Raw genomic sequence first — 26,391 nt, forward strand, 5'->3', positions numbered from 1 at the left:
ATGCAGCGTCAAGGGTAACCGCAGCCATGGTCTCCGAGCTGATAGTCCATGCTGCTGCAAACGTCGTCGAACTGTTCGTGTAGATGGTTTTTGTCTTGCAAACGTCCCCATCTGTTGAGTCAGGGATCGAGACGTGGCTGCACGATCCGTTACAGCCATGTGGATAAGATGCCTGTCATCCCCACTGCTAGTGATAAGAGGCTGGTGGGATCCAGCACGGCGTTCCGTATTACCCTCCTGAACCCACCGATTCCATATTCTGCTAACAGTCATTGGATCTCGACCAACGAGAGCAGCAATGTCGCGATACGATAAACCGCAATCGCGACAGGCTACAATCCGACCTTTATCAAAGTAGGAAACGTGATGCTACGCATTTCTTCTCCTCACACGCGGCATCACAACAACGTTTCACGAGGCAACGCCGGTTAATTGCTGTTTGTGTATGAGAAATAGGTTGGAAATGCCCTGAAAAGCTAATCATTTGCATATCATAGCATCTTCTTCCTGTCGGTTAAATTTCGCGTCTGTAGTACGTCATCTTCGTGGTGTAGCAATTTTAATGGCCAGTAGTGTATTACTTCGTCACAAACTTGTCACCAGTATATACTCAGAGAACTTAGATATTATGCGAAGCTTCATCGACAGTCATTTTTCCCAGGCATCATTCGTGAATGGAACAGTGAAAAGGGGGTGGGGGAGGGTATATAGAGGTACTAGAAGAACCACCATATACTTAAAATGGCTTGCGGAGAATAGATGTATATGTAGAGACAGCGCACACGGAGGCGTTCAAACAGTAATTCTTCCTGCGATGCGTACACCACTGCAACGAAAAGAAGTTCTGATTAATGGTAGAATGGAATATACGCACAGTTACGCAGTTCTCACTTGTTTACAAAGGATAATTTGAATGTAGATTATTCATTGCGGTAACTATGCTTCTTTTTTACTTGCCGCAGAGACGCTTCTAATGGCCGACAGTTTCGGTTTTATCCTTTTCTTCTGACTCTTGTGTCTTTGACACGCGATTGGTTCTGCTTTGAGAGGGATTAGTACGGTCAGACTTGTGAAGTAGGTATTCTGAGGATTAGTTTCTATTAAGCGTAGGTTTGTACTACTCTCGATGCAATCGGTTGTCACCTCTCATTTTGAAGGGGAGTAGTTGCAAGTCGCAGTTGCCTGGATGGCGAAGAGAGAGTGTGGGTAAAATAAGGATCTTTTGTGTGGTGGACCAGGGTCGGTATGAAGTGTTTAAGGTGAGGGTCTGGAATATGAATTAACTTGTGCAATTCGCTTGTCTTTGGTGGTGAAAAAAATTAATTTACTATGGAAATGGAAACCGGCACCTGAGTATCTTGTAATATGTTTCCATAGTAGGAGACCACAGTAATAACATGCAATCCCACAAAGGGAGGGTTGTTACAAGTTTACCGTAACTCTGTGGCCTCTTAGCTCCCAGACGAAAGGTCCGATTTTAATACAGGTGGTTTTGTTAGCTGTGTTCCGTGGACGTCAGTCCAGTCGTTTAAATTATATCAGCTAAATTAAGTAAAAATCTTTCCCGCCAGCGGGCTCCCTTGATATACGCAACGTAATACGTAAAAGCTACATCAAGTTGCGTGGTACCAAATCATAGAGCTCAAAACGATCTAAATAAAAGTCTGAGAGGACTAATGTTAATCTTTTACGGTTGACCAACGACGTCTATTTTTCGCTTACAAGTCCCCAGTTTCAGCTTCTACGAAGCAGGAGTCCGCAGCTCGTGGTCGTGCGGTAGCGTTCTCGCTTCCCGCACCCGGGTTCCCGGGTTCGATTCCCGGCTGGGTCAGGGATTTTCTCTGCCTCGTGATGACTGGGTGTTGTGTGCTGTCCTTAGGGTAGTTAGGTTTAAGTTGTTCTAAGTTCTAGGGGACTAATGGCCATAGATGCTAAGTCCCATAGTGCTCAGAGCCATTTACGAAGCAGGAAAAGGTTGAGTGTGACTTACCTGTAAAAGATACTTACGCTCTCGCAGACTTTTTGGTAGTTCTTTTTGAGATCTACAATTGAGTACTAAATCAAATGACTTTACCCTGATAGCTTAGGCAGCGTACTGAAAAAGAGTGCAATGGCAGCTTACTTTCTTCGGAATTATCACCACTGCTTAAAGCTTATGTTACCTAATTTAGCTAAATATACACTAAAACATAGTCAATGAATATATGAGTGAATTAAAAACCCAAATACCTAAATCACATAAGTGCAAAAGATCTCGGGTCCCAATTTGGTGTTTCATATTGGAAATCTTTTGTTTGAATGTGGGGATAGTGTGTCGATCGTACCCGGTGTCCTAGTAATATATGAAATTTAAAAAGCATGAAACAAAACTTAAAAGAAAAATTTAAAAATGCCTCGACACAAAAAGACCTCTAACGAGTAAAAAACATATGTATTGCCCTTTTGCTTAATACAAGTAGTAACATTTTGATCCAAGTGTCGTCGCGTCGGGGGGGACATCTATGTAATTAAAATAAAAACACAGTGCATCTATAAATGATAACGTATGAAATTTAAATACAAATTGGCTCCCTAGGCAACGTAGATATCTGTAAAAAGAACAAAATCAAATCGTTAATTTCCTCTGAAGAATTCACAGTGTAGACTCAACAGCAAACGACGCCTGCCCTCACCCCAGGCGGACTGCCGGTTCGGGACGCCGCACTTTGGTCACCCCAGGCGTCAGGCGCCTCATACAGCGCACCGCGCGATTCGCGCTCGCATTTTGATGAAGCGTGATTCAGGTCGCTGTCACCCGACCACTGCAGCACAAACGCCTCGTAAGACAGATTAATACGTGAAACTAAGCTCGTACGTGATTATGTAAAATTAAGATATGAATTAAACATGTAACATTACTCTTTAGCATGCTTAGGCTAATCAAAGACGGATTGGTTTTCAAATTTTATATAGCGATTAATTATGAGTTCACTAGCTATTCTGAGGTGTGGATGCGTAGGCCTGAAAGAGATGACGCCAAGCAGAAGCAGCAATAATGAAAGTTTACTGTTCTACAAAGGATAGCTGCTGTTAACTTTTTTTTATTTCCTTAGCGGTCCCCCGATGCGATACAGCTTGGATCAAAACATTACTACTTATATTAAACTTAAAGAGGCAATACATATATTCTTTTTTTAAATTTTAGGGGTATTTGGGTCGGTTTTCTTAATTTTTAATTTAAGTTTTACTGAATGAAATATCTGCCACCAATTGACTGCAGTTTTTTTATTTGTTCATTATACCATGTCGATTTCACATGTACAGGGTTATTACAAATGATTGAAGCGATTTCACAACTCTACAATAACTTTATTATTTGAGATATTTTCACAATGCTTTGCACACACATACAAAAACTCAAAAAGTTTTTTTAGGCATTCTGATTCGGCAGACATCAAGCCGATAATCAAGTTCCTCCCACACTCGGCGCAGCATGTCCCCATCAATGAGTTCGAAAGCATCGTTGATGCGAGCTCGCAGTTCTGGCACGTTTCTTGGTAGAGGAGGTTTAAACACTGAATCTTCCACATCACCCCACAGAAAGAAATCGCATGAGGTTAAGTCGGGAGAGCGTGGAGGCCATGACATGAATTGCTGATCATGATCTCCACCACGACCGAACCATCGGTTTTCCAATCTCCTGTTTAAGAAATGCCGAACATCATGATGAAAGTTCGGTGGAGTACCATCCTCTGGTACGTTTAGCTCCCTGCTTGCTTTATTCGTCAACTTCCGCGGGCTACGCGTGAAACTTGCCCGCACGCGTTCAACCGTTTCTTCGCTCACTGCAGGCCGACCCGCTGATTTCCCCTTACAGAGGCATCCAGAAGCTTTAAACTGCGCATACCATCGCCGAATGGAGTTAGCAGTTGGTGGATCTTTGTTGAACTTCGTCCTGAAGTGTCGTTGCACTGTTATGACTGACTGATGTGAGTGCATTTCAAGCACGACATACGCTTTCTCGGCTCCTGTCGCCATTTTGTCTCACTGCGCTCTCGAGTGCTCTGGCGGCAGAAACCTGAAGTGCGGCTTCAGACGAACAAAACTTTATGAGTTTTTCTACGTACCTGTAGTGTGTCGTGACCATATGTCAATGAATGGAGCTACAGTGAATTTATGAAATCGCTTCAATCATTTGTAATAGCCCTGTAGAACCATTTTCAACTGCAATGCTAAAACATCAGTAAATATCAGATATGTCTGAATGACATACCATCGTCGAAATATTACAAACGTTTGTAGACATATATATCAGTCGTCTCATCATATGATGTGATTAAAAACAGGGATTACAGCCAACATTACGAACGTCAGATGTACTTTAGCGTACCGTGATATGATGATGATGGCCGGCATTATCCGTTGTCGTTTTGCAAGAGTAACTTGTCCGTTACTTTGTCACCCATAAAACATCGATAAACAGCTACTTTTAATTTGTCCAATAAAGTTTTAGTCCCTGTGAAGCTACCACGCACAGTTCCTACCCACACACCAATACGCAGTGCCTTCCTCTCGTGATAGCTCATTGATTTGCAACGTGCCAGACGTCGGTAAGTGGTTACGAATTATTTAACTCTGTGCGCATCCCGTGCTTTCCATGAATAAAATGGGACTTCTTAGCGGCCAATCTTCAGCGTTCCATCTTAGAACCCACTGACGCATCTGGAATCTGGCGTGTCTTGCGGAGCTGCAGGTACTGTACGGGTAAAGCAATTGTTCACGGAAGAGCTTGGAATAGGCGTACAAGCAACTTCAGTTCTCCACAGATTTATTTTAGGAGCGTCTTATACTGGCCGCAACACTCCTTCTTCCACATTCGGGTTGAGAACCGTGCAAAATCCTCCACGATCTGCAACAGAATTAAGGGATCACTTTTTCGAATCCCCGCCATCCATTGCGACGCTTCACTTTCAAATTTGGCTCAAAGTTGCGTACAAACCTTATCTATAATGGCGCAAAATCATGGCGATTGCAGTGTCACCTTCGAGTTCGGTGACGCTTCAGACAGCAATCTGTCGATACATGCGAAAAAGGGACACAGTTTAGAAGTCCATGTGGGGTGTAAGATGGGTAAATGATGTCACTTCAAGACAATTCTGCCCCTCTGCGATGGAGGTCAGAACCGCAACGCCCTGCGTTAAAATCACGCCCTTTTCTTATGGGTGACCAAGGAAAACATTCCAGGCACACCACCGCTCAGATTCAGTCCGAAAAGGCCACAGCGTGAGGCACAAAAGAGATCAATGAAAGCACCCATTTTCCTGGGGCATTGATTTCTACACTTCTGCAGTCGCAGACGACGGTTTGGAGTGCCATGAGACACAGGAAGACGTACTTGGCAATCTTTGACTCTGCTGATATTCTCCTGTGTTTCAATTCTTCTCTAAGGACATTGTGAGGGTGAAACCCCATCGAATGTGATCGCACCCCTTTTGGAGCGCAGCACGACCGCTGTTTTTGACCGCGTGTACAGGTGGAATCACTAAGAACCGCTCAAAGCAATTCGACTAAATTTGAACGTGATCTAAAGGAATTAAGCGCGCTAATGCTTTTTCAGGCTAACATTTTCTTTTCTCCAGTCATTCAGTCATAGGGAGATGCAACATTGACATGTTGTTGTTGTTGTGGTCTTCAGTCCTGAGACTGGTTTGATGCAGCTCTCCATGCTACTCTATCCTGTGCAAGCCTCTTCATCTCCCAGTACCTACCGCAACCTACATCCTTCTGAATCTGCTTAGTGTATTGATCTCTTGGTCTCCCTCTACGATTTTTACCCTCCACGCTGCCCTCCAATGCTAAATTTGTGATCCATTGATGCCACAAAACATGTCCTACCAACCGATCCCTTCTTCTGGTCAAGTTGTGCCACAAACTTCTCTTCTCCCCAATCCTATTCAATACCTCCTCATTAGTTACGTGATCTACCCACCTTAGCTTCAGCATTCTTCTGTAGCACCACATTTCGAAAGCTTCTATTCTCTTCTTGTCCAAACTATTTACCGTCCATGTTTTCTTCCATACATGGCTACACTCCATACAAATACTTCCAGAAACGACTTTCTGACACTTAAATCTATACTCGATGTTAACAAATTTCTCTTCTTCAGAAACGCTTTCCTTGCCATTGCCAGTCTACATTTTATATCCTCTCTACTTCGACCATCATCAGTTATTTTACTCCCTAAATAGCAAAACTCCTTTACTACTTTAAGTGTCTCATTTCCTAATCTAATCCCCTCAGCATCACCCGATTTAATTTCACTACATTCCATTATCCTCGTTTTGCTTTTGTTGATGTTCATCTTATATCCTCCCTTCAAGACACCATCCATTCCGTTCAACTGCTCTTCCAAGTCCTTTGCTGTCTCTGACAGAATTACAATGTCATCGGCGAACCTCAAAGTTTTTACTTCTTCTCCATGAATTTTAATACCTACTCCGAATTTTTCTTTTGTTTCCTTTACTGCTTGCTCAATATACAGATTGAATAACATCGGGGAGAGGCTACAACCCTGTCTCACTCCTTTCCCAACCACTGCTTCCCTTTCATGCCCCTCGACTCTTATAACTGCCATCTGGTTTCTGTACAAATTGTAAATAGCCTTTCGCTCCCTGTATTTTACCCCTGCCACCTTCAGAATTTGAAAGAGAGTATTCCAGTTAACGTTGTCAAAAGCTTTCTCTAAGTCTACAAATGCTAGAAACGTAGGTTTGCCTTTTCTTAATGTTTCTTCTAAGATTAAGAAAAGGCAAACCTGCATGAGTAAAGTGGCAAAGTGTCCTTCTAAAACCCCTGTTCAGCAAAACCGTCGATGGCTTTCGCCCGCCTTTATCGAGAATTTTAAATCTATACCTGTAAAGACAGCAGTGGTAACGAACGCCCATGTGTTTCCCGACTGGCAACTCCTTCGACAATCTCCGATTCCAGATGGCATACCGTCAAGCGCAAGAGCAGCAGAGTGGCCTGCCTGCAGGCTCCTGGTGTTCACGTGCGGCTTCTGTCTCTACAGGTACATTGTTAAGAGGGTCAACAAAATGGTATCGAAAGTTCTGACGGACCGGGAGGTCTTATAAACACTCTTTGCCATTTTTTCTCACGCATGTGTCAATGTCATACCTCCTCCCCCTCCCCAACGATCATGCACAAGAGGACACAAAATAGGAGGGATGGCAAAGCATAAGCACACTTGCTGCTTCGTATCACGTTCAAATTTCGTCTAAGGGTGCTAAGCGGTCCCTACTGGTTCCAATATGTACACAAGCGCAAAAATTTCGATAGCGCTGCGTACCAATGGCGTCAGATCACTTTTAATGGAACTGCAGCCCCGCAGTGTTCGCAGAGGAGAGTTGAAACCCGCAAAGTGATATGCTCATTGCACTGTGGACTATCGTTTTCGACCCCGAAATGTCTGGGAATCAAGGCCCCAAGGAATGGGATGGTTTCATGGACAGCCATTATGCCACGTTACCGTGGAGATTATGAATCTGGACTGTTTCCATCGGCCATTCCTAACAAAACCGCATGATTTTAGCGCTGTGCCCCTCAGCTCTAACCTCCATCGTAAAAGAGGCAAAATTGTCTCGTGAAATACACTCCTGGAAATGGAAAAAAGAACACATTGACACCGGTGTGTCAGACCCACCATACTTGCTCCGGACACTGCGAGAGGGCTGTACAAGCAATGATCACACGCACGGCACAGCGGACACACCAGGAACCGCGGTGTTGGCCGTCGAATGGCGCTAGCTGCGCAGCATTTGTGCACCGCCGTCGTCAGTGTCAGCCAGGTTGCCGTGGCATACAGAGCTCCATCGCAGTCTTTAACACTGGTATCATGCCGCGACAGCGTGGATGTGAACCGTATGTGCAGTTGACGGACTTTGAGCGAGGGCGTATAGTGGGCATGCGGGAGGCCGGGTGGACGTACCGCCGAATTGCTCAACACGTGGGGCGTGAGGTCTCCACAGTACATCGATGTTGTCGCTAGTGGTCGGCGGAAGGTGCACGTGCCCGTCGACCTGGGACCGGACCGCAGCGACGCACGTATGCACGCCAAGACCGTAGGATCCTACGCAGTGCCGTAGGGGACCGCACCGCCACTTCCCAGCAAATTAGGGACACTGTTGCTCCTGGGGTATCGGCGAGGACCATTCGCAACCGTCTCCATGAAGCTGGGCTACGGTCCCGCACACCGTTAGGCCGTCTTCCGCTCACGCCCCAACATCGTGCAGCCCGCCTCCAGTGGTGTCGCGACAGGCGTGAATGGAGGGACGAATGGAGACGTGTCGTCTTCAGCGATGAGAGTCGCTTCTGCCTTGGTGCCAATGATGGTCGTATGCGTGTTTGGCGCCGTGCAGGTGAGCGCCACAATCAGGACTGCATACGACCGAGGCACACAGGGCCAACACCCGGCATCATGGTGTGGGGAGCGATCTCCTACACTGGCCGTACGCCACTGGTGATCGTCGAGGGGACACTGAATAGTGCACGGTACATCCAAACCGTCATCGAACCCATCGTTCTACCATTCCTAGACCGGCAAGGGAACGTGCTGTTCCAACAGGACAATGCACGTCCGCATGTATCCCGTGCCACCCAACGTGCTCTAGAAGGTGTAAGTCAACTACCCTGGCCAGCAAGATCTCCGGATGTGTCCCCCATTGAGCATGTTTGGGACTGGATGGAGCGTCGTCTCACGCGGTCTGCACGTCCAGCACGAACGCTGGTCCAACTGAGGCGCCAGGTGGAAATGGCATGGCAAGCCGTTCCACAGGACTACATCCAGCATCTCTACGATCGTCTCCATGGGAGAATAGCAGTCTGCATTGCTGCGAAAGGTGGATATACACTGTACTAGTGCCGACATTGTGCATGCTCTGTTGCCTGTGTCTATGTGCCTGTGGTTCTGTCAGTGTGATCATGTGATGTATCTGACCCCAGGAATGTGTCAATGAAGTTTCCCCTTCCTGGGACAATGAATTCACGGTGTTCTTATTTCAATTTCCAGGAGTGTAATTTACCCATCTTACACGTCACATGAACTTCTGAACTGTGACCCTTTTTTAGCCATGTGTTGACCGCTTGCTGGTTGACTCGTTGTCGAGCCTGAGGATGAAGTCCCCGGAGCGCACCGTTCGAGAGGAAGGTCGTACACGCATTTGAGCGAAATTTGACATTCAAGCGCTGCAACTGGTGGGAATTACAGGTTCCGTAAAAGTGATCCTTTAACTCGATTGTGCAATGTACTTGTCAATGATCCAGCACGTCCCCGGAACAACCTTTTTTTTTCGCTCTGAATATGGTGTTGAGTGTGTCGTTTAGTGTGACAACTGCTTGTCGAACAACGTCGTTCACTAAAATGATAGCAAAACACTGTAGATGACATCTCCTGCGTATGGTAATAGCACTACGTGTCAGTGTCTACCTTCACCCTCTGTGGAATCATAAACTTTGTTTCGATGCCAGCACAACGCCGAAAGCGGTTGAGGTGCTGCAGTGGCCACAGAAGCGATACGTATTCGGAAAGCCAGAGATTCAAATTCCCATCCTGATTTAGGCTGTGTGATTTCGTGAAATTGTTTAAGGCAATTGCTGAGGTGGTTCAACTTTAGAACTCTATATACAGAATGGCTGATGTACGAGAAATTTGTAAATTTAACGGAAGAATCACATTCGGCGGCCGAAGTAGAAGGACAAACACAGCCATTAAGAGATGATCAATGTACGTCAGCAGGAAGACATGACTACGTTACTGAGTACTGACTGTCTTCGGCACAAGCGAAATGGATCATATCACAAGTGCGTGGTCGACAAAATACTATTGGGCTAGAAAAATACGAAAAACATGCACCTTAAGACAGGGAGCCCAACTTACATTATCTTCCCTGTATGCGGATGAGGTAAGCTGTGTTGCCTATCCTAAGGCACATTTAATATTTTCTGGGACAGTTTCTTTTTGCCACGTAGATACACGGTCGGAAAAGAATTAGTACACATGCAAAGAACGTCAGTTTTGATCCGACGATGACGTATTTCACCTGGGGGATGGTTGATGCACTGATAAATGTTTCAACGTCGTTCGGCAACAGACAGCGTACTGTCATAGTGCCAGATAGCCATTTGTGTCTATCCTTTAATAGGGAATACTCACAGACAGAAGGATCACTGTGGATCAAACGTGTGAAGCAAGCATACAACCATGCCACTGAGACTCAGTCACTCTTCCTGCAACCAACTGAGGAAGTTGGGTCAAATAATGGCTTTTCAACTGGCGAGACGTACCATTTGTCAAACCAATTGTCGTGCTGCGTCAGTTGCGCAGCGATCCTGTTATCTATGGTCACATTGTCACTTCCATAGACGCGATTAAAGCAGATTCCGCCTGCACACAAGTGATGGTCGTTTAATCGTACCATGTGGACCTGTTGAGCGCAAAGTGCATTCGTTCAAGACATACTGGCCCCATCCCAGTACTTATGGTCTCTAATGGGATAAGCGACAGATCTCGTTGAGCTTTGGTGTTGCTGACCAGCGCTCGCCACATGCATAATGTTCCCAGTCACGTTCTTTTGCCATTCTTGCAACAGGAAGTTTGTGTGTTGTTCCAACAGGGCAATCCGCGTCCACACACCGCCCGTGAAACTCAACTTTCTCTGAAGACGTGCACCAACTTCTGTGGCCAGCACAATCGCCGGACTTGTCTCCAATTGAGCACACGTTTGATATGATGGGGCGAAAAGCAACTCGCGCAACCCCTCAACCAACAGCTCTTGCAGAACTACATGAACAGGTCGAACAGACGTGAGATGACGTATTGCCGGACTGCATACGCTACCTGTATAATCGACGGGATGCCAGAGTCAGTGCCTACAATTCTTTCCATGGAGGCTATACCATGTACTGATATGGCTGTTTCAGCATGGGTCAATACCTGGTACCTCATAACCTCTCGTGCTATTGCCCTTTAGGGTCTAAATATAAGAATTCCATGTACTGCCTAGGCACTGTTGCAACAATGAATCTTGAGTGAATCGGAAACCTCTAAAAAGGTGTATAAATTTTTTCCAGAACTGTATTTGGCACAAACGTACGTATATGGGACTTCTTTTCTCTGTTTAACAAGTACAGGGTTATTACAAATGATTGAAGCGATTTCACAGCTCTACAATAACTTTATTATTTGAGATATTTTCACAATGCTTCGCACACACATACAAAAACTCAAAAAGTTTTTTTAGGCGTTCACAAATGTTCGATATGTGCCCATTTAGTGATTCGGCAGACATCAAGCCGATAATCAAGTTCCTCCCACACTCGGCGCAGCATGTCCCCATCAATGAGTTCGAAAGCATCGTTGATGCGAGCTCGCAGTTCTGGCACGTTTCTTGGTAGAGGAGGTTAAACCCACATAACCCCACAGAAAGAAATCGCATGAGGTTAAGTCGGGAGAGCGTGGAGGCCATGACATGAATTGCTGATCATGATCTCCACCACGACCGATCCATTGGTTTTACAATCTTCTGTTTAAGAAATGCCGAACATCAAGATGGAAGTGCGGTGGAACACCAGTCTGTTGAAACATGAAGTTGGCGCTGTCGGTCTCCAGTTGTGGCATGAGCCATTTTTCCAGCATGTCCAGATACACGTGTCCTGTAACGTTTTTTCGCAGAAGAAAAAGGGGCCGTAAACTTTAAACCGTGAGATTGCACAAATCACGTTAACTTTTAGTGAATTGCGAATTTGCTGCACGAATGCGTGAGGATTCTCTACCGCCCAGATACGCACATTGTGTCTGTTCACTTCAGCATTAAGAAAAAATGTTGCTTCATCACTGAAAACAAGTTTCGCACTGAACGCATCCTCTTCCATGAGCTGTTGCAACCGCGCCGAAAATTCAAAGCGTTTGATTTTGTCATCGGGTGTCAGGGCTTGTAGCAATTGTAAACGGTAAGGCTTCTGCTTTAGCCTTTTCCGTAAGATATTCCAAACTGTTCGCTGTGGTACGTTTAGCTCCCTGCTTGCTTTATTCGTCGACTTCCTCAGGCTACGCGTGAAACTTGCCCGCACGCGTTCAGCCGTTTCTTCGCTCACTGCAGGCCGACCCGTTGATTTCCCCTTACAGAGGCATCCATAAGCTTTAAACTGCGCATACCATCGCCGAATGGAGTTAGCAGTTGGTGGATCTTTGTTGAACTTCGTCCTGAAATGTCGTTGCACTGTTATGACTGACTGATGTGAGTGCATTTCAAGCACGACATACGCTTTCTCGGCTCCTGTCGCCATTTTGTCTCACTGCGCTCTCAAGCGCTCTGGCGGCAGAAACCTGAAGTGCGGCTTCAGCCGAACAAAACTTTATGAGTTTTTCTACGTATCTATAGCGTGTCGTGACCATATGTCAATGAATGGAGCTACAGTGAATTTATGAAATCGCTTCAATCATTTGTAATAGCTCTGTACTATCTCCTTAAAAATACGGGACATGTTGTGAACACCCTGCATTACTGGACGAGGGATCTTGATAAATATTACACTACTGGCCATGAAAATTGCTACACCACGAAGATGACGTGCTACAGACGCGAAATTTAACTGACAGGAAGAAGATGCTGTGATATGCAAATGATTAGCTTTTCAGAGCATTCACACAAGGTTGGCGACACATACAACGTGTTGACATGAGGAAAGTTTCCAACCGATTTCTCATACACAAACAGCAGTTGACCGGCGTTGCGTGGTGGAACGTTGTTGTGATGCCTCGTGTAAAGAGGAGAAATGCGTACCATCAAGTTTCCGACTTTGAAAAACGTCGGATTGTAGCCTATCACGATTGCGGTTTATCGTATCGCGACATTGCTGCTCGCTTTGGTCGAAATTATATGACTGTTAACAGAATATGGAATCGGTGGGTTCAGGAGGGTAACACGGAACGCCGTGCTGGATCCCAACGGCCTCATATCACTAGCAGTCGAGATGACAGGCATCTTATCCGCATGGCTATAACGGATCGTGCAGCAACGCCTCTAACCCTGAGTCAACAGACGTTTGCAAGGCAACAACCATCTGCTCGAACAGTTCGACGCCGTTTGCAGCAGAATGGACTATCAGTTCGGAGGCCGTGGCTGCGTTTACCCTTGAAGCTGCATCACAGACAGGGGCGCCTGCGATGGTGTACTCAACGACGAACCTGGGTGCACGAATGGCAAAATGTTGATTTTTCGGATGAATCCAGGCTATGTTTACAGCATCATGATGGTCGCATCCGTGTTTGGCGACATCGCGGTGAACGCACATTGGGAAGCATGAGTATTCGTCATCGCCATACTGGCGTATTACCCGGCGTGATGGTATGGGGTGCCATTGGTTTCACGTATCGGTCACCTCTTGTTGGCATTGTTGGCACTTTGAACAGTGGACGTTACATTTCAGACGTGTTACGACTCGTGGCTCTACCCTTCATTCGACCACTGTGACACCCTAAATTTCAGCAGGATAATGCACGACCTCATGTTGCAGGTCCTGTACGGCCCTTTTTGGATACAGAAAATGTTCGACTGCTGACCTGACCAGCACATTCTCCAGGTCTCTGGCCAACTGAAAACGTCTGGTCAATGGTGGCTGAGCAACTGGCTCGTCACAATACGCCAGTCACTACTCTTGATGAACTGTGGTATCGTGTTGAAGCTGCATGGGCAGCTGTACCTGTACACGCCAAGCTCTGTTTGACACAATGCCCAGGCGTATCAAGGCCGTTATTACAGCCAGCGGTGGTTGTTCTGTGTACTGATTTCTCAGGATCTATGCACCCAAACTGCGTGAAAATGTACTCACATGTCAGTTCTAGTATATTTGTCCAATGAATACCCGTGTATCATCTGCATTTGTTCTTGGTGTAGCAATTTTAATGGCCAGTAGTGTACTTTCACTGCACTGATGCGGCAAGCCACAGCTTCCTCTTCTGTGGCAACCCTTTCGCAACACTTACACACAAACTTCCTTGATCATTTGTGAGCAATATCGCAGTCTTTATCTTCTATTATAGTTTCAGCCCTGCACCGTTCCCAACTATCTACATGGAAATTCTCTGATGCCTTAGACATATCCCATCATCTATCTCCTCTTCTAGAAGATGTCTTTCATGTATACATTTTGTCATTTTTTTTTACTGAAAACCTTTTAGCCTTGTATTTTATTTCTCCACTTGATATTCAACATCTTTGTATAAGACCAAATTTGGAATAGATGATTTTAATCTCTTTTTTTCTGGTTATCTCACGGTTGATCATCAGCGACGGTAGATTTCTTCTAGCGAGTAATGTCGTCTTTTCCAGTGCTTGTCTGCTTCTTCTATCTCCTTGTTTCGTCCGTAATGCATTATTTTGCTTCAAAAGTGGCAGATTCTTTTTTTCATCTCGTGTGTTATGTAGTCCTAAAGGTTATCATCTCAGTGCTGTTGAGCCTCGTAACTTTCTTTCCTTCGTGCTCATTAGACGGTACATTCCGATCAACATGTCCTTCAAGTATACTCTTTCACTATGGATAACAATGTTAAAATAGATATTCTTTAACATCGAATTTCAGTTAGTCTCTTCAACCATTCTTTTATTTCCGTCATTGCTCTGTTTATGTGCTGATTGAACAGTAGAGGAAAGACACAGCATCTTTGCCTTGTGCCCTTTCACCGAAGCACTTTCCTCTTGGCCTTCCATTCTTATAGTTCACTTATATTCCTCGTTCCTATTGTTCTCATTGTCTCTTGCAGATGTTGTACATTGCCGCTCTTTCCCTATCACCTAAACTTCCGAATCTGAAACACATTCATTATTTTTGCGTTGTTGCACATTTTTTCTACATCGCCAAATCGTGTGTAGATGTCTTATTTTCCTTAGTGATTTAAACACCGGATCGTATACATAATGTATGTAGTACCGAACTCGTCCTGGCTGTACTGCAACATACTAAGTTGAAGGAACATAGCTGCGGCCTGTTTCGAGTTCGAGTAACGCAGTTCTAAAATGACTGAACCTGAGGACCATGCATCCTCTTGACTTTCAAAGATATTATGTTAGCTGAAATTTCAGTGCTAATTTGCAACCTAGGAAGATAATAGAAGCAATAATTTGCATGTCTGCTAAACTCTAAATCGCACTGTTTATAGTTGCCTGGAAATGTGCCGATGCGACCGTCTCTGCGCCGTTAGTTGCATGCTTATCTGCAGAACGCGATCGTGAAACGTGTTGCATAATGACAGAGGCGCAACCGCAGACGCGGTCAGCTGGCCAGCAGGTGGAGCTATCTGTTGCATTCTGAGCGTACTAATAACACTGCCTACGACGTTGCTTCGTTATCAGAGAAACAGATCCACGCTAGATAAATGAATTTATGGCCCTAATTGCGTAAAGGAAACCAGTGAGACGTTTAAGGTTATAACACCTGTACTACCTAATCTCGATTACCTCGGAGTTTGAATGTGCTCATTACATTACAGTTTATATCGATGTCTTAAATTGAATTGACGCAGAAACTTGAAATTTTAATATATGAAAACCATGAGTTTGTATGCGTGAAAAATAACGACACACAGAATGCTGACATGGAAGCAGCTTCACAAAGACGAATTTTAATTAATGTCATTTAGCTTTGTACCCTTTTTTTGTAAAATTTATGTCGTATTAACTTGTCTGTAAACAGTTTCATTTCAGATTTTAAAAAAAAAGCGGAATAGAGACTTGTGCATAATTTTTAGGTATGGGTAAGAGTGAATAAGTACCGCCAAATTATCAAAAATTTTGGGGACATGTATTGATAAGAATTTAAAATAGAAAAAATACGTTTATTTGCTTCTTAAATAGCTAAATTCATTCAAATCTGAATTTACCCGCCACTGAAAATGAATAAAGTACGGTACTTCTATCAATTATGCAGTGTAACATTCTACATGATTATATTCTGAGGTGAGACATTTATAAGAAAAAAATTTTCATTTGATTTAAGTGCTTCATAAGAGCAAGTTGTAGTGCTCAGCCACAGTGGTGTTGTACATGTTTATTTCACATGTATTTTACCTACAGAATCACAGAACACATATTCACTCTTAAAATTTGTTGTAAATAAAGTGTAGGAAAATATTAGTTTCATTACGCTTCACTAAAGTTTACATATGCTCTAAAAAGTATGATTAATCTTTGCTAACAGAATTATTTATCAGTTCACTACCGACATTTAATGCTTGACCCATAGTAAAGCTAAATTTAAAGGTAAACTAGAAACATCCCTGCTAGAGAGCTCCTTCTATACTATACAAGGTTCATTTTGAGAGATAGTACAAAAATATTACACACCTACTTCGTTTCTTAAATTAAATATTCCTTCCTGACATGTTGACTCGTGTATAATGGCCATTAATTATCCATATTTCTATAGACATTAATTTAATACCTACTAAATATTGCCTTGGAACACAAAACTAACACGAAAGGAAGACATATGAAAGCATACAATAACATAAATGACATTAACTCCCTCGTATGATATACCGCATCAAAGAGAAGTAGTCTCTCTATTTTTTACAATCAGTCTTATCTTGCAGTTCCTGTAGCAGTGGTATTTCGCTAAAATATAGTGACGAGAGTAATATGTTTATAACTGAGCAGTCTTTCAATAGCACTTTCTTAATTATGTCACCTAGTCTTCAGATTGTGTTTTCCTGCATTTTATTTGTTTCGGTTAGGAAACACTCCAATTACGCAACTAAAGCATTAGTATCGCATTTTGAAAAGTTTTCCTGTATAGAAGAAATCAATGCCTAAAGAAATTCCTGCAATCTCAGATCCCTGCAGAAAAAACAAGCTTCGTGACGGGTAAGGATACTGAAACGGCATTCATGAATTTGAAGTAGGTAAATCAAAATGTGATTTCTGTGTCCCTGCATTCATTTGTTTTCTAAACTGTAAAAAGGTCTTTGGTTGTGTCGTGTGGGACAAGTTGTCGCATGTGCCCAAAGAATTTTGAGTAGGAACGCGAAAAACTGACCAGTTACAACCAGTACCGGTATTTATTTACATACCGGTACTTTCGGGTATTCTTTGGTCTCGGTTATAATAGGTGGTTACTACTTTTTACTAATAACCGAGTAAGGAAAATCCGAAATGTCAGTTAGCCATAGCAGCAATGCCAAATTTTTCGTTTCCAAATAAACATTTAAAAAAAAAAAGGAGTAATTTTCAATTGAAAAATTTCTATTTGTTCGAAATATTGCGGTTTTATGGAAACCGGGAAAAGCAATCACTTTTTTTTAATATTCTAACAATGCCAACAGAAACGACTAATGAACACATCACATAAAAATTGGTATAGCGTAGTACCTCTTGCCATGTGTCGAGACTTAAGGTACGCATGTACGTGCGGTGTGCAAGACTTGCCCCAGTTGGTCTATACTTAAGTTTTTTGCTGTCAGCGCCGGGCATCCATAGTACAGAAGAATGGCATCCACCTATGTCAGGAAACTTTTCTACGAAGTGACTTAGTAATGTAGTACATGTCTCATTCACTCATTTGTCCGACATTCCCTTGAAATAATAAAAGGAAAAAGAAATAATGGTAACAGTAATAAATTAAAAATTTTCCAGTCATTCACTCATAACAAGTTTGTTTGCATGAACTTCATCTGCATCAGGAACAGAAGTATTCGTTTTGTAAATATAGCACGCCTTTTCTTGTCGCAATGTATTTTATTTCTCCAGAGGCGTTTCGCCTTTTGCTTTAATGCGTTTTCAGTGTTATCAGGATGATAGACTTTTAATAAGATTTTCTCGGGCTTCCAGCCTGTAGACACTGTGGCTGCGGTGCCCACTGGATTTCGAGGACGTCATTGAAGGGCATTGCACCATTTGTCTCGACTTCCATCGTAAACTCGATGTGGCCGTGAATGCTGTTCAGGTGTTCTAAGAATTCTCTCAGTTTTTACGACCATGGGGCCAGATGATAAAAGTGTCATCAACGTAACGATGAAAGGAACTTGGCTCAGCTGGATCCGTGCCCAAAGCGATGTCTTCACATTTTTCCATAAAGAGGTTGGCTATGGATGGAGTTAATGATCTTCTCACAGCCATGCCGTCCAACTGGTCGAAATACTGGCCGCCTTGTAGGAAATACGACAACGTCAACGTGTGCTTAAACAGTCCCACAATTGTGCTAGCATAGAACTGGGAGAGAAGATCTATACAGTCTTTGACCGGAAGTCTAAACAGGGTGACCACTTCAGAACTAACTCTTATATCTCGGAGGGGCCGGCCGGAGTGCCCGAGCGGTTCTAGGCGCTACAGTCTGGAAATGCGCGACCGCTATGGTCGCAGGTTCGAATCCTGCCTCGGGCATGGATGTGTGTGATGTGCTTAGATTAGTTAGGTTTAAGTGTTCTAAGTTCTAGGGGACTGATGACCTCAGCAGTTAAGTCCCATAGTGCTCAGAGCCTTATATCCCCTTGACTGAGACGGAAAAACAATGGGCACCTCAGCCACAGTGTCCACAGGAAACCGACACACACAGATCGGTATCTGCACGCTCTCAGCCAGCACCATGCGGCACAAAAACGTGGCGTTCTGAATACCCTCGCCCATCGTGCTGAATTCGTCTCAGATGCAGAAAGTCTGCCACTAGAATTGAGCCACCTCCGAAAAGGCTTCCGGGAAAACGGGTACAGCCACGGACAGGTGTCACAGGCTATATCTGATGTGTCACGCAAGAAACACAGCAACAGAGAAGAGAACACCACGGAAGAAGAAAACAAAAAACTTGCGTTTTTGCCTTTCTGTGGTACAGTGTCCGGAATGATTAGCCGGCTCCTGAAGACATATACCATTAGATCGGTGTTCAGGCCCCCAGCAAAAATTCTACAGCTCATGAGGACTGTGAAGGACGATCTAGGGCTCAGAACGCCTGGAGTGTACAACATACCATGCCACGTGGCTGTTAGTACGTCGGCCAAACAGTACGCACTGTGGAACAACGCCGGACGGAATACTAGAGGTGCTTACGTCTACGCTATCCAGAAAAATCAGCCGTGGCAGAACACGCCTTAGAAAATGGACACCGAATTCTATTCGATGAAACATCTGTCGTTAGGAGGACGAAGGGATTTTGGGATAGCGTCATAAAAGAAGCTATTGAAATAAAAACCTCTGAAAACATCATCAGTAAGGACGGCGGTTTGCAGCTCAGCACAGCCTGGGACCCGGCCATCGCGAGGTTAAAAAGGGCGCGACGGACGCGGAATGAAAACATTACGATATATGGCGAGGAAGAGAGCACCAGTGACGTCACAGCCAGCAGTGCGGCTATATAACGACGCGGCCACGGTGACACAGCAGTCATTCTTACCAGTTGACAATGACTGAGGAGAGCTCGGTCGACAGCTCGTGGGATTTTAACCAACTAATTAATTATTAATATCGCCGCAAAACCATGAATTCATACATGATACAGTTTTGTTTTGATAGGTGATATTGGTAGATTGTGAAACAGTTCACGTTTCGTTTTGGGTTGGCATCTGTGTTTCCTCTTACGTGGTCACATGCTGGAGGTAAAACTATACATTCATTTAAGATACATCAGCACCTTTTCATGTTCCTTCTTTCTTCATAATTTTCATATTGTTTGCCCCTATTGCTGTGGAGTATTACTAGTCTTCTGCCACTAGTTGCAGATATTTGAACTGCGATGAAAAGTCTTAGCTACTACGAGATCGCTTTATGCATCATTCTAGATGCTACTGAAGAAACCTTAAAGTAAAAGGTGTGGAAGAAATGAAATACATTCCACCGAAAGAAGGCGTTTTTATTTACAAAACGATTAATTCATTCATAGTATAAAATGAAATAGAAATCAGATGGAATGCTGCCTCTGTTTACACAATATCCCTTTACTTGCTTGTAACTCTTCAAACCGGACAAATTGACACGAAAAACACAGTTCTTCAACCTTCTCTTTAGCACTGAATATCGGTAATGGCCATATACAATGAAGCACCAAATACAGAGATACATAATCACGCAGAATACGGCACTCGGTCGGCAACGCCTATCTAAGGCGCAGTTGATACATCGCTTACTGCTGCTATTATAACAGGTTATCAAAATTTAAGACAGTTTGAACGTGGTGTTACAGTCGGCCCACGAGCGATGGGACACAGCATCTATGAGGTAGCGATGAAGTCGGGATTTTGCCGTACGATTATTTCGCAAGTGTACAGTGAATATTAGAAATCCGGTAAATCATCAAATCTCCGACATCGCTGCGGCCGGAAAAGGATCCTGCAAGACCGAGACCAAAGACGACTGTAGAGAATCGTTCAACGTGGCAGCAGAAGTGCACCCTTTCCGGAAATTGCCGCAGATCTCAATTCTCGGCCATCAACAAGTGTCAGCGTGCGAACCATTCAACGGAACACCATCGGTATGGGCTTTCGGAGCCGAAGGCCCAGTCGCGTACTCTTGATGACTGCACGTCACAAAGCGTTACGCCTCGGCTGGGCCTTTCAACACAGACACTGGGCTGTTGATGACTGGAAACATGCCGGGCGAATCTCGTTTCAAATTGTGATGGACGTGTACTGGTATGGAGACCTCATGAATGCATGGACGCTGCATGTGAGTATGGGACTGTTTAAGCTGGTGGAGGCTCTGTAATGGTGTAGGGCGTGTGCCGCTGGAGTGATATGGATCCCCTGATACGTCTAGAGAGGACAGGTGACACGTACGTAAGTATCCTGTCTTATCACCTGCATCCATTACTGTGGATTGTGCATTCCTACGGACTTGGGCAATTCCAGCAGGACAATGCGACACCCCACACTTCCAGAATTACTACAGTGGCTCCAGGAACACTCTTCTGAGATTAAACACTTCCACTGGACACCAAACCCCCCCCCCCCCCCCCCAGATATTGAGCATATCTTGGATGCTTTGCAACTTGCTGTTCAGAAGTCCATGCCACGTCGTGTTGCGGCATTTCTGCGTGCTTGTGGGGGCCCTGTACGATATAGGCAGGTGTACCAGTTTCTTTGGCTCTTCTGTGTAATACAACCCCAATTACAACGCAGTTTTTGAGCAGAATTTCAAAAAACTTGAATCAATATGAGGATACAGGTGATTTTGTGTAGTGTTCAAACACCACTTTTCAAATAAAGCAGCTAACGATGGACGTATTGAGTATTTTTTTATTTGCCTATTTAATTTAATATTTTGATTTTTATGCATCTCCAAAATCATACAGTCAACATTTATTAATGTGTGTTATGTTTTTAACTTTATTACAGGAAATAATAGAAAAAAGTAGAAAGTCGTTTATTTACGATAACAGTTATTTTGAGCGGTTTTTACAGTCAGGTCAAACGGGCTTGGGAAAAGAAACGATAGAATTGAATACCTTGTTCGGTGCACCAAAATACCTAAAAGATCTTTGTAACTGCCGCATTGCAGCCGTAAAGTAGGATTGTGAACACTCAGTTTTCCGATGTGACATGGAGTTAGGCAAGGGTGCATACTACTGTCTCAGCACTATAACATCTACGCAGAGTATTTGATCAGTGGCCCATTGGCTGGCTGGGAACTGGAATTTTAACTGGCGGCAGGAAAATCAAATATCTAAACTTTGCTGATGACAATAGTGTCATGGAGGAATGAGGGACTTTATGATCTGTTCTCTAGGATGAACATTATGAGTTTAAATTTTGGTCAGAAATAAAAATGAAAAATTACCAAACAAATAGTTATTAATAGAAAAAATTTGGCTCAAACCAAACTTGCGAGGGAATATCCGGGATCTCTGACTAACAACACGGGAAAGCGTGATGACAAATAAAACAGCAAATCGTCCTCGGCCAGGCCACAAAAAATACTTCCAGAGTAGGGATGGTTAAATGGCGCAATATGATGAAAGTCTGAGAACGACAACGAAAACTACCTTACAGACCAGATGAGAGCAGGCCCTGCACACTGCACCCACACACGTACCATGTAATAAGCTATGCTACACGGTGAAAGTTACATTATAGTCGTAGCAATGCTGTTTCGATTCTTATGTCACGTGTTTATTGATAGTTTCTGCCAGTGTCGTAACTTGCGTTTTACTAAAACAGTACTAGTTGGTAACCGCCTTTTGTACAGTGACTCTGTCTTTCAACGCAGTGGAAAGTGACAATTAAACATTTCTTGTTCGTTAAACCGTTTTATTAAAGACTAAAAATCTTAGCACCGCTACTATGGCAGATTCACGTGACTCTTTTTCACCCGGCTATTAATAAAAAATGAAAAAAAAGACTTAACCGAGACGTGTGCTTGTTATTGGCCTAACTATAAGTAGAGTACCACCTTCCTTCACCGCGGCTACCAGAAGGAGCGTGATGGCGCAGCAGCGTTTTACCCGCGGGAGAGATATCCGGTGCTCTTTTGACAGCTGGATAAGTGGAACTGGTGTCGTCCGAGGCGGATTTCAACGAGAAAAAAATCCACGCCCCTCTATGGGATTGATCTCGAGAACTCCACCAAGACGATGGCGCAGTGGTTAGCTTACTAGCCTCCCATTCGGGAGGACGACGGTTCAGACCCTGTCCGGCCATCCAGAATTAGGTTTTCCGTAATTTCTTTAAATCGGTCCAGACAAATGTCGAGATGGTTCTTTTGAAAGGGCACTGCCTACTTCCGTGCCCATGCTTGACACAATCCGAGTTTTTGCTCCGCTTCTAATGACCTTGATGTCGGTGGGACGTTAAACCCAATTTTACTGTCTTCTCCCTTACGAGAACTCCAGGTCTAGAGTCAAGGGCTCTGTACATTAGATCATCATGGTCCACACTCGTACGTGATCAGCATAAACATGCTCTTTAGGCAGCGTATAAATCGGCAAAATTGATTGGCCGAATTCATAACATCTTCAAGTAGTACTAAACGCTGTTTGATTTCTGCTATCGTATCTACTCATAGTTTCTACAATTTTCTGTTTTAGTTGCCGCCAGACACTTTTGAAAGCAATGTAAAAGTTACTGGAACTGCTTACATCGCATTTACGAATCAAAGTTAGAAACTGGATTACCTAAGTAATGAAAACCGTTAACAGTCATATCAATCAGTTCGGCGGTTTTGCCGTCATCGATTTTGCTATGTTCCAAAAATTTCAGTATCGGTTCACCAACATAAACGTCTAAATTCCCACATAGATACTTCGAAAATATTGACTGTTGTCGCGTACACGTCACATACATTTATGAGCCAGCAGATTATGACCACAAGCTTAACAGCTGGTTTGCCAGTCTTTGGAAAGAAAGACATCACTGATTCTGCGTATCAGGGATCCGACTATGGTATCTTTGGCGAAGTATGTGGCGTCAGATGTCTACGTACAGGTCACATAATTCGCGTACTCGATGATGACACCTGAGAGCGACTCAGATATGTTCCATAGGATGTACAACAAGCGAATTTGGTCGCCGAGACTGAAACGTCCCCTTAGAACAATTTATACACGACCGTGCTTAACCTGACACCCAATATTATTTAGCGCAACGCAATCTGACTTTCAAAAATCCCTACAAAAGAATGGCCCTGACTAACATTAACCTATACCTTTCACAAATCACTTACCTCACAAATCTTCGTTACTGGAATTACTGCAATACAGCGAGCGCCACTACTGCCAGCTAAATAAAAGATTCAAACTACTGAAGGCACTAACTACTGATAGGGATAGTTAGCAAATGAAAGATTTTAATAGAGAACAAACACTGTACTTACCTTAATATCATCAAAAGTCATAATATATGTAATTTCAAAACTCCGCCATTTCCTTCCACACATCCACCACTGCTGGCGGCTCACATCTAACTGCGCAAAGCTACGCGCTGTTCACATCCAGCTGCCGCTGCCCAACACTACAATGGCAGACAACAATGCAAACTAGCCACAGACTGCACACAGCACAGCCAGTGATTTTCATATAGAGCGCTACGTAACATTGCCAATAAGAAAACATAAACAGCCTACTTACATAGCCCCCACGCTCCCCACAAAAAAATTTTACAAACTTTTTGGGCAGTGGCCAATACAGATTTGAAAAATTTTTTCATAATTACAGTAAGAAAGATATCAAATGCACACACTTATTAATACAATGTTGGTCAAAAGCTAAAATTTTCTCACAGTCCATAAAGATAGTCCAATAAGAAAACATAAACAGCCTGTTGTGGCGTAGCAAGACACCCACACCACTCGGAGGTAGCCGAAAGGCACGCTAACTAATGCAGACGGGCGTGAAGTCTGAAACAGGATAACTATTGAATGGTAGCAAGAAAAGTACGTAGTTGCTTTATACTTAACTTTTATTCTCTGATGAATACAGCGTTCTTCTTGAGACATTTATACTATAACTCTCAAAGTAGGTAAGGCTAATGGCGCCTTGCTAGGTCGTAGTCATGTGCTTAGCTGAAGGCTATTCTAACTGTCTCTCGGCAAATGAGAGGAAGGCCTCGTACGTCTAGTCGCTAGCAATGTCGTCCGTACAACTGGGGCGAGTGCTAGTCCGTCTTTCTAGACCTGCCATGTGGTGGCGCTAGGTCTGCAAGTACTGACAGTGGCGACACGCGGGACCGACACGTACTAATGGACCGCGGCCGATTTAAGCTACCACCTAGCAAGTGTGGTGTCTGGCGGTGACACCACATTCCTCCCCCGCAAATCGGCGAACGGTCGTGTTATAAGGCTTCCGCCCGCCGTGGGGAGGGCCCCATGTTGACGTATGCGATGAGGTGGGGAGCCTAACAACAGGCGAGGCTGTGCCACCCGCACCCGGCCATTCGGTCCGAGGGGAGCTAGGAAACACCGGGAAACCTACTCCAGGGTGCACGTCAACATGCGGCGTATGCGCCCGTAATGAGACATGAGTGGCCGAAGGATCGACCTCCATTGCGTCGGGGTATCCGACGCGCGATGACGCCATGTGGTCCGGAGCGGGCCAGGGGTCCAGGGCGGACGACAGCTGGTCACGGGAAGCGATCGGCGGCGCGTGACCCAGGGAGGCGGATGGCGGCTGCAGCGAAGCGTCCTCTGCGGGCTGCGCCGGCGGCGTCTGCGGCGGCGACGGCGGCTGCGCGACGCCATGAGGCAAAATGGAAGGCATCGTCGATAACACCTGGGGAGGAGGCGAGCCAGTAGATGGGTCCCCAGGGCGCTGACCGGACGGCTCCGTCGCTGAAAGCAGACGGGGAGCGGCAGAACCCAGGCGACGACAGAGGCGCAGCTGATTGAGATGCCGACGCACCTCACCAGAGGCCCCCAAAACCAAATACATCGCGCGGCCGAGGCAGCGAAGAATGCGCCCTGCGAGCCAACGCCGTGAACCGCGATAGCTGCGATAGAATATCACGTCGCCAGGAGCAAAAGCAGGAGTCTGCCGCTGCACAGGAACCTGATGCGGCGGATGCAGCAAAGACATCAAGGTTCGATGAGGACGACCGTGAAGCAACTCAGCCGGCGAGCGACCATCGCGGGGCTGAGAGCGATACGAAGACAAAAAGAGCAACAACGCGTCCTCCCGAGAATGCGACTCTTTCAATTTCAACATCTGTGACTTAAAAGTCCGGACCAATCGTTCAGCGGCACCGTTTGACTGAGGCGAAAACGGCGCGGACGTCAGATGTTGAATACCATTGGCCTTGCAAAACGACTGAAATTCTGCGGACATGAATTATGGGCCATTGTCGGAAACAATAGTCTGTGGAAGACCTTCCACGCAAAAGATAGCAGACAACGCTTGGATGGTGGCAGAAGACGTCGTGGAAGACATCCGGACAACAAAAGGAAAATTACTTAAGGAATCGACAACAACCAACCATCGAGCATTCCAGAATGGACCAGCAAAATCTATGTGTAAGCGTTGCCAAGGGGAAGCGGCTTTCGGCCAAGCAAAGAATTTCCGCGGCGGTGCGGATTGTTGTTCGGCACACGCCATGCAAGAACAACACATATTCGTAATCGCAGCATCGATTCCGAACCAAGTACAGTGCTGACGAGCAAGTTGTTTCGTACGCACTATACCCCAATGTCCTTGGTGGAGAAGCTTTAAGACAGATGACTGTAACGAACGTGGGACCACGACCCTAGACTGATCATTATCAGAACGCAACAACAAAACACCACGTCGTACAAAAAGTCTCTCCTTGTGAGCAAAAAATCGGCTAACCATCGGATCCTCGATCCGTGACTTCGACAAGGGCCATTGCGTAGTAACAAAACGCAAAACGGTAGCAAGGACAGGGTCTGCAGCTGTGGCTGTAGCTACACGACGAAAATCAATCGGAAACGATT

The 26,391-nt window shown here is 44.7% G+C and overlaps 1 protein-coding gene across 1 annotated transcript in view; it reads right to left on the reverse strand.

Annotated features, from left to right (window-relative positions):
* The window catches only part of LOC126088168 (uncharacterized protein K02A2.6-like), a 425,315-nt gene extending 399,147 nt beyond the window's left edge, over positions 1 to 26,168 (reverse strand). The window contains exon 1 of the mRNA XM_049906291.1: positions 26,117 to 26,168. Within this exon, the coding sequence (XP_049762248.1) occupies position 26,117 (1 nt within the window). The 5' untranslated portion in view covers positions 26,118 to 26,168. The remainder of the gene's footprint in view (positions 1 to 26,116) is intronic.
* Positions 26,169 to 26,391: the final 223 nt, after the last annotated feature.

Source organism: Schistocerca cancellata, chromosome 6 (assembly GCF_023864275.1).
Source record: "Schistocerca cancellata isolate TAMUIC-IGC-003103 chromosome 6, iqSchCanc2.1, whole genome shotgun sequence".
Classification (NCBI taxonomy): Eukaryota; Metazoa; Arthropoda; class Insecta; order Orthoptera; family Acrididae; genus Schistocerca; species Schistocerca cancellata.